Raw genomic sequence first — 10,068 nt, 5'->3', positions numbered from 1 at the left:
GCTAATCCTTTTCATTTAACTGCTAGCTACTAATACATTTGTGACTTAATGTAGTAAGAAGAACACTTAAGACTCATCATTGCTCATTTTGTAAAGCATCATGGTGTTAGTAAAGCTGCCCACATCAAAACCACAAGCTTCACTCTTCTGCACAATGAAAACCACTAAAGCTCCAACATCTCAGAAACTCTTCTCAGCCTCCTGATTAAGCTGAAAAATATTAAGTCAGTTTTTTATTTTAAAATATTTAAGTGGATTGAACTTCTGTTTAAGTTTACTGAAACAAATTAAATTCAACAAGAAGCAAAAATATTTTATTGATAATATATTGTAAGCATAAATAAATGAATGTTTTAGAACAACATAAAATCACTTAAAGGCCACTGAATTGGGTCACTTAAAAATTATTTATTTATGTTGAAGTTGTGTAAACAAATTTTGTTTTCTGACAAAGAATTATTGAACAAAACTGATAAAAACAAACAAAAAAAAACATTCTTTATATTTGGAACTGATGTACATGATTTTATCACGTGAATTCAGTTTTGTTCAGCACACAATACATTACTTTATTTTGGTCTTGGTTGGTTTTTTGAATAGAGCACAGTTCAGGTCACTTCTGTTTCCAGAGCTTTCCAGCACATACACAGTGTCACACCAGAGATCTTTCTGACCTTTTCTTGTCTTGACAGCAGTGACTCTAAACTTCTCGTATGGAGGAATCAGTACCTCTTTCTCATGAGGAAGCTTAGAGTATTTTGGCACATCAGCTCCTTCACACGTGTGGATTTCAAAACAAGATACATTTCCAAAACTGTGCTTTTTTATGAACAAGAGAGGATGAAGCAAACTGGCCAAAACTAACCTCTTTGTTCAGAACATGCTTATCAAATTCAGCTTTGGTACCACGAAAAGTTGAATAACATTTATTTTGAGTTTTCTTCAGAATCTGTATCGCTTCTGTTAACAGAAAGTGAAGTGAATACCATTTGTATCTCATTTGTTTGTAATGTTTTTTACCGTAACGAGTGTCAGGATTAAAATGCTTAAATAAATTACTATCACTGTACACATAAATAGCAATTAAATTATTATTTGTCAGGTCTTTGTAATTTTGGGTCTTGACAAAGTCTTTCGCTTTTTTCCAAGCAATTTTAAAATCAGTTGAGCTGTTGATTTCCTTCTTTAGATATGTTGTCTTTACCAGGTTTGCCATTTTCTCTCTACAACCCTCATATTGGTCATCAACTGAATTTGGTTCCATATCCAATGGAAACATCTTTTCAACAGCAGCAGCAGCAGCTCTGTGATCCTGCAGCATCAGGAATCATAATGATTAATCATCAGTATTTGTGACTGTAATATTCATGCTAAGCTTACCTGTCCTGGAGCAACTAAAATGAGAAGAAGAGCTTCAGTAATCAGCTGCATCTTGATTCAGTCAAATCCCTCAGATGATTCTAGTAGATCTAGTGAAGCACAGATGCTGAAAGACAAGAAACATGACAGGATTTCATACACTGTAAAAAATAAATATTTTTTTACAGTTTTTGCCAATAAATTTTACAGTGTTTTCCCTGTTTTTTTAAATTACAGAAATGTTTTAATAAAATTACAAAAAAAAACCTGTTTATTGACATGTGTAACGTAATTTAACAGAGAAACTTTGTATAAATGGAATACAGTATATATCTGTTTTTAAACATATTTTCAATGATAATTTTAACGAAACTAACTGTAAAAATAAAGTGATTTTTTTATTAACCTGCTGGCCTCTTTTAACACGTGAAATACTGTAACAACTGTGTTAATTTCTAACACCCCTTAGCTTGTCACAGATTATCAGAGATCTGTTAGAAATCGAGATATCCTAGTTAAAAGTATATCTATCGACTTGTGTTAAGCAGGCCTCTTCTTTTTTTTGTTTTTAAAACCCATCTTTTCTCTTTGGCTTTTGACACCTAAGATGTCGACTTTATTTGCTTGTTTTAATTTGTTACTTTGAATGCTTTTATTGTGTGCATATTAATTGTACTTATGTTTATTTTTCTGTACAGCACTTTGGACAACACTTTAGTTGTTGTAAAGTGCTTAACAAATAAAGTTGGTATGGTATGGTAAGTTTAGCTGTTTTAAAAAAAGACCGTTGCAATTTAAATAATAAGCTACGAAAACCAATGCAAAAGACAAATCACCAACCTCTGTGTTCAGCAAATCATTTTCACGGCAATAATTATCTAAGCCAATCAGAATTGACACCTCTGCTACGTTGGTGGCGCACGCAGAAAGAAGCGCGCGACATGATGAAGAGTGAAGACGGCGGCGCGCTGGTGAACTATTCTGTTGTTTTCGAGGAAGCAACAGTTGTGAGAGGTAACGTCGAAAATATTTACTGACACATTCAAAAATTCAACGCAATACTGACATAGCTAGAGTATACATTAAGATTGACGACCGAAAACAAAACAACTAATGTATGTCAGATGTTACATTAGCTAGGTTGCAGATGCATTTTAGCTTTGTGTTAACGTTACCTGAACGCAATTTAACGTTGCATTTTTAAGAACATTATCTTTGTGTTGGCTTGTATTTTTGTGGCCGTGACTGTGTGGCACGTGGCTGGCTAACTAAAAAAGTTAGCTAACTAAAGTTGACCACTGCTAGCAACAGCTTTCATATATGCTGCGCACGTAAGCGCATTAACTGGCCCAAAACATCATCAAAATCATTAGAAAAAGATAATTGTTTGGCTTAAAGTGATAAGTCAATGTTGACTTTGGTTTCAAATGGTACACTAACAGCAGTCTCTAGCAAAAGCATCCACGATTCTCAAAAAAAAAAAAAATGTCAGCAAATTTAGTGTAATTGATATACAGCTAAAATGACATAAGGAAAATACTCGTAGTGTGGTGCTCGATGGTCACATTGTAAAGGTTTAAGAAACAAACACACTTTATTTCAATTTGTAAAGGCTTAACACTGAGTGACTGTTTCAGAAATGCCTAAATTACTGATTTTTTTGTGACTGAATCTGAGACTCAATTAAATAAAGAAAACCAATGTTGCTGTGTTACAATTTATTGTAATGTAATTTTGCGCAAACTATTTTTTTTTTATTTTTCAGTTTTTTGATTCAATACCAGGAATTGGAACAATAGCTATCTGGAACTTCTGGAACTGAGATCAGTCAGAAGCCTTCAAGCTCAAACATTAAGTAAGTTTGCAATATGGCAAGTGTTCTAAATGCTTTCACATGTCCTATATGTGGCATTTCTATGGAAACAGTGAAAGGGTATGTAAATCATCAAAAATTACACACAAATGAAGCACATGGTGAATATGCCTGTTGTGTAATTGGGTGCAAATCAAAGTTTACCAAGTATAATTCCTTTAAAAGTCATATGTTGCGCCACCACAAGCGGTCATCCGTGTCACAATGTGAAACCGTACAGGGTCCACTGAAATGTGAAAAGCCACATTGCCAGAAACAATGCATTGATCTGAAAGATCTTTTAGATCATTTAAATAAAAAATAAAAGCAGTTTCTAAAATAGCATCATTGTGTGTCGCCGTCACGGCTGGTTAGGACATGGTGTAACATTTCCTTTATGATCTATGGAGATGTTGACACTGGCAGCAGATTTTAAGACTGGTTGTTGGAACGCATCACAGCCATTGTAGGCACAGTTGCTTAATGGGAGATATTTGTTCACCCCAAAATAAAATTGTCATCGTTTACTTGCACTCATGTTCTAAACCTGTATGAATTTCTTCTTTTGAACAGAGATATTTTGAAGAATGTTTGTAACCAAACAGTTGATGGACCCCATTGACTTCTAAAGTATTTTTTTTCCATACTATTTAAGTCAATGGGGTCCATCAACAGTTTGGTTACAAACAAATCTTCAAAGTATCTTTTGTGTTCAACAGAAGAAATAAATGTGTACAGGTTTGTAACAACTTAAAGTTGAGTAAATGATGACAACTTTATTTTGGGGTGAACTATACCTTTAGATATGTCTGTCACCTCTCTAGCTCAAGTTAAATACTTTTTATATGGCTCATCAGAATTGCTGATTATGAAAAATGTTTGTAGCACTATATTCAAGTGTATTTCTGTCTTCACAGATGCCTTTTCCGGATAAATCCAGATAGGGGGACCAAAGTGGAGAAGCAGTAAAAAACAGCAGTCCATAAATCCTACGGTTCTTTCTTTGATTACAAACATTGCAGACTTTGAATGGCGAGAGTAGACATCTCACATGCCAGCTTCTTTCTGTTTCATACATTTCCATTTAGTTTATAGACTATTCTGTAATGTGTAAAGGGTTCATTCTGCTTGTATTTTGTGGCTGACTGTTATCTTGAGTGAGTTGCAGCCTTTTAACCACACGTTTTAAATTGTGTACATTTCAAAGTACAGGGTTAAAAAAAAGCTCACAGTAAAGACCAGAAGTTTTAACCAGTGGGGAGAACCAGTTTCATAAAAAAAAAAATGTGTGTGTGTGTATATATATATATATATAATGCTGCTAAACGATGCTTTGTTAAATGTTGATCACAGGATGTATTTGCAGATAACAAATAAAACAAAATTAAGATTACTGGTGTTTTTTTTATTATTAAAGCAAATCTTAGTTATTTTTGCAGTTTAAACTGCTTAAAGTTGAACTTAAAGTTAAGTAAATGATGACAACTTTATTTTGGGGAACTATCCCTTTAGATATGTCTGTCACCTCTCTAGCTCAAGTTAAATACTTTTTATATGGCTCATCAGAATTGCTGATTATGATCTTTTAAACTTTTTTTTTTATCATTCTTTAAATAATTTTTCTGTGTTTGAATATTTTAACAATGTATGTTAACATACATTTTAACAATGTATGTTAAAATGAAAAGATTTCATGGTATTATAAGGATATTTTTGTGTAGAATAACAGTAATAAACCGTAATTATAGGAAAAGAAATGACCGTTTTTTTACAGTATATGTTATTTGTACTTAACTTTTTTTTAAAGACAATTTTCTGTTTTAGAGGTGTATGACTGTTTTAACAATTAATTTGTTAAAATTAAAAGATTTCATGGTTTTATAAGGATATGTTTGTGTAGAATAACAGTAATAAACCGTAATTATAGGAAAAGAAATTACCATTTTTTTACAGTGTTATCTGTACTTAAAACCTTTTTTAAAGACAATTTTCTGTGTTTTAGAGGTGTATGACTGTATTTTAACAATTAATTTGTTAAAATTAAAAGATTTCATGGTTTTATAAGGATATTTTTGTGTAGAATAACAGTAATAAACCGTAATTATCGGATACGAAATTACCGTTTTTTTAACTGTTTTTTACTGTTTTTTTTCCTGACAGTATTTTTCTGTTTTTTAACAGACATTTTCTGGCGCCCCTGCTGCCAGAAAATTACCGTTTTTTTTTTTTTACGGGGTTTTTTTTTTTTACAGTGTATGCATTTAAACCTGTGATGTTCACTGATATATTGACTTTGACTTATAATGACCCCAAAATGACCTGAGAATACTGTAGTCTGTTTACTTTTCAGGAGTTCAGGAGCAACGACGAGATGAGATGATCAGAAAAGTCTGTTGCTCACATTCAGATGCTAAAAAGGTGTCTGTCTGTGTGGGAAACAATAGCTGAAGTGTGATGATGGTGCATCAGCTTATTTATCAACTCAACTGTTAGCTCTTTATAATGCAACACCTGTAAGAGTCTGGTTTATATGTGGTTTCACACAGTTCCTGTCATGTCAGTACCAGAAAACAGGTTTGACTTAGTGATGAGCAGATTTTGATCATGGTTATGTGAATCTGCAGGAGACACAAATACATCAGTCAAGTCATTCTTCATACTAAGTCACACATCAGTAGATACACTGTGTCTTAAACAAACGTTTAGATCTGAAGAGTAAATGCAGCTGCATGCAGCAAATTCCTGACATGCACACTGGTTCTCCTAGTAGTCATAATGTTTAATAATAAAGAGTTTAAGCAGCCTTGATATTATTGCTGTTCAGATGTCATGATAGAGAGTAGCCTACATTTCTATCCACCTTTTTCTAAGAGTGGGGCGGCCATTTGTAAATTGTTTGGGTCTGGCTTCCGTCCAGCTATTTTTAACTGTACAAAACAGCTTGTTCTATTTCCTTTCGCTCCCGACCGCCAAAGGCAGTGCTGAAAGCACTAGTGAAAAACTGCTTGCGCTCACGCTTGACTGAGAATTGAGTGACAATTAACATTAATTTCTCAATAGTTTTTTATTGAGAATAATCTTTTGCATTTTTCTGGTAGCTAGCCAAATTTTTTCTGACTGGATGTAATGAGATGAACACCTAAGAAGAGACTTGTCACTGCGCAGGTTTTAGCAGCTGTTGCTCATTTAAAGCATAATGGTGTTTATAAAGCCGCCCACAAAAAAAACACAAGCTTCACTCTTCTGCACAATGAAATCCACAAAAACTCCAACATGACAGAAGCTATTCTCAATCTCTAACATGACTAAGATGAAAAATATTACGTAAAATGAATATAAAAAAATTACATTAAACAAAATTGATTAAAAATTGCACTCAGGAAGTCGTTCAGCAGTTAATTGCTGGCAGTTAGTTATATAAAAAGCACTTAAAATGTTCAGTGATGTGATGCAATAAAGAGATGTATAGTAAGTATAAATGAAAAAAAATATCACTCTGAGGCCTCTGACTGGGCCACTTAAAATAACTTCATTATGTTAAACTTATGCAAACAAATAGTGTTTCTGACAAAGAATTGTTCAACTAAACCAAAAAGGACAAATGTTGGAATTGGTGTACTTATATCTTAGATTCAACACACTTTTTTCAGTACTTTCATTGCCAGTCTTCGTACTTTGTTATGGTTTTGGGTGGTTTCTTTAATAGAGCACAGGTCACTTCTCTTACCAGTGCTTTTCAAAGTAAACACAGTGTCACCCCTGCTGAAAAGAAAAGAAAACAATATAACATCACAATTTTTTTTAAATGGTTTATGCTACAAATACCATTACAAACAATCAACTTTTAACCATTAAAACCATTAAAAAATGGTTTTCTGTAGTTTGTTTTGGGACATATTCCATTATGATTTATTGGTTTTAACAAGCCACCAATAGAAGGTGACCAGTTACCAGTAGAGTCCCACAGGGTCTATTACAGTTTCCATTAAAACCAATACAAGTCCCATTATAACCAGTAAAAAACATTACAAATTTTGTGATGGTGTCTATTGTTTTTTTTTCAGCAGGGACACCAGAGATCTTTCTGACCTCTTTTCTTGATGGCAGTGACTTTAAACAATCAGCACCTCTTTCTCACAATCAAGCTTAGAATATTTGGTTAGCTCAGCACCTTCACAAGTGTAAATTTCAAAACAAGATTTAGATCTAAAATATTTTACTCTGTTACAATCAAGAGATGATGCAAATCAGCCAAAATTGACCCTGTTTGTTCAGATTCATATTTTCAGATTTGTGGTACCACAAAATAAATGTTCACATTCAGAAATGTATTTCAGGCACTGTGAGACAAACAGGGCTGAATTAAGTCTGATGCATCAAGCTCATCTGCTAATGCAACTCTTGTGAAGGTCTGTGTGGTTTCAAGCAGGACAAACTCTGAGTTCCTGTCTGTCTGTCTAAGATGAGTAACAGGAGACTTATGTAACCAACATATTTCAAAATCAAAATCAAAATGATAATAATAATAATACAAAAACATCTACTTAATTACATTGAGGAAATGGTTTTAATAATTGCCAATATATATGTAACGGAGGCCAGCTAGTAAGTGCTGTGCAGGTAAAACCTCACTCCCCTGATCTCAAGAGACGCACTAGCAACTAGTAGTTGCAGTCTTTAGCCTCCTTGTTAATGTGCCTGCCCCCCACGTCAGAGACCTGGGTTCAAAACCCGCTTGGAGCAGCTACATAAACCTATATATATATATATATATATTCCAATTATTCAGTAATGGGATGCAAAAAGATTAAAATGAAGATATTTAATAGAGAGTTTTCTGACAAAGAATTATTGAACTAAACTGAGAGGGAAAAATCATGTGGAAATTTTGGACTCATAATCCAAAGGTTGTGAGTTCAAGTCTCAGGCCAGCAGGTATTGTAGGTGGGGGGAGTGAATGTACAGTGCTCTCTCCACCTTCAATACCACGAATGAGGTGTGTGTGTGTGTACGCACTTTGGATGAGTTAAATGCAGAGCATGAATGGTGATGGTGATGTGGGTCACCATACTTGGCCATATGTCACTTTCAATTGAATGATTTTTTGTCAAGTTATCTCCTGGTGGCTTATAATTCTTTTCAGCAAGCATTCCAAACATTTGCAAATTTAAGGTTAGACATTTCTTGCTTCATATATTTTGTCTCTACCAGGTTTGCCATTTTCTCTCTACAACCCTCATATTGGTCATCAACTGAATTCGGTGCCATATCTAATGGAAACATCTTTTCAACAGCAGCAGCAGCAGCTCTGTGATCCTGCAGCAACAGGAAACATAATGATCAATAATCAGTATTTATGTCTGTAATATTCATACTAAAACACAAGCTTACCTGTCCTAGGGCAGCTAAAATGAGAAGAGCTTCGGTGATCAGCAGCATCTCGATTCAGTCAAATCCCTCAGATGATCTAGTAGATCTAGTGAAGAGCAGGTGCTGAAAGACAACCGCTGAAAGACAACCAGAATCAACAGGATTAAAAAACACTAACTATATGCATACATCTGCATATCAAAACTGTCTACTGCAATGTCTTACAGTTTTAAATTTGTAATATTTTTTTTTTTTTTGCCAGATAGAAAAACGCCAGATATATCAAATGTGTAATTAAACCTGTGATGTTCACTGATATATTTACCTTTTATATCTTAAATTACCTGAGAATATGGTTGTCTGTTTATCTTTATTTTTTAAGAGATCAGGAGCAACAACAAGAGGAAAAGATCAGAAAAGCCGGTCGCTCACAGACCGACGACAGCTACACTACAAACATATGAGGAAGTTGACTTCTTTATATCGCTGAAAATGTCTGTCTCTCTGTGTGTGTTGTGGGATATAATAGCTGAAGTGTGATTATGGTGCATCAGCTCATCTGAATTGTTTAGGTCTTCATAATGCAACACCTTTAAAGGTCTGGTGTATGTGTGGTTTTGCATACAGGACAAACTCTAAGTTTGTGTCACGTCAGTACCAGAGAACTTTTGTGATGAGCAGATTCTGATCATGGGAGTCATTGTTTCTCTCTAGATTCCTGCATGAGACACAAATACATCATTCAGTTCATTCTTGATACTAAATAAGTTGCACATCAGTAGATGGGGCGTATTTAACAAATGTTTAGGTCTGAAGAGTAATCACAGCTGCATACAGCAAATACCTGACATGTACACTGGTACTTTAAACACCTGCTGTTGTGAATTAATTACCATAATGATAGTGATGAATGTTTATGAATAAACTGCTAAACTGCCTTGATATTATTGCTGTTCAAATGTCACGATAGAGAGTAGATTTAGACTAACCCCTAGATGACACTCACACTCTCGAGGAAGAAGTGCTGCTGTCAGTTTTAATTCAAGTCGTCAGTCATCCTTACTGCATGCTTAGAAGAAAAGACATGACACCTACAGGTGGTTTTGGTAGCGTGATACCCAAACGTATGTGTTATTCTCAGTGAAATGTGACAATGACACTTACTTTGGGGTTTTTGTAAGGATGGGTTTGACGCTTTAGAGTCAGAGTAAAAGTGAAGAGAGGTATGTGAATCAGTTTGAAGTTGCGGTAAGGAATAAATAATGACTACAGTTTTTAAAAAAAAAACACTATAGTCCATTTCAGCAAATGATTTACACATTTTGACCAATAGATGACATCAGAACAACGAAGTCTTTGAAAGATGCAATTTCCTGCAAAATGCTCTGTCCCACAAGCAGCTTTGGGGCTCTCTGATCACTGTTTGGTTCATCTTACACCAACCTACAGGCAAAACCTGAAATCAGCTAAACCTGTAATAAGAACTG

The 10,068-nt window shown here is 34.4% G+C and overlaps 1 protein-coding gene and 1 long non-coding RNA gene across 2 annotated transcripts; one reads left to right on the top strand and one right to left on the bottom strand.

Annotated features, from left to right (window-relative positions):
- Window positions 1–564: 564 nt before the first annotated feature.
- LOC131535626 (NAD(P)(+)--arginine ADP-ribosyltransferase 2-like) lies at window positions 565–1,386 on the bottom strand. The gene is given in 2 exon segments (XM_058768273.1): window positions 565–817; window positions 819–1,386. Coding segments are annotated over 2 exon segments (756 nt in total). The 5' UTR covers window positions 1,322–1,386.
- A 148-nt stretch (window positions 1,387–1,534) lies between these two features.
- LOC131535938 (uncharacterized) lies at window positions 1,535–5,170 on the top strand. Its single transcript, XR_009269784.1, has 3 exons — window positions 1,535–2,373; window positions 3,125–3,214; window positions 4,129–5,170. It is a non-coding gene; the product is annotated as an uncharacterized LOC131535938 (long non-coding RNA).
- Window positions 5,171–10,068: the final 4,898 nt, after the last annotated feature.

Source organism: Onychostoma macrolepis, chromosome 03 (genome assembly GCF_012432095.1).
Source record: "Onychostoma macrolepis isolate SWU-2019 chromosome 03, ASM1243209v1, whole genome shotgun sequence".
NCBI classification, from domain to species: Eukaryota; Metazoa; Chordata; class Actinopteri; order Cypriniformes; family Cyprinidae; genus Onychostoma; species Onychostoma macrolepis.
Note: the sequence above shows the minus strand (reverse complement) of the source record. Positions and strands in the feature narration are given on the sequence as shown.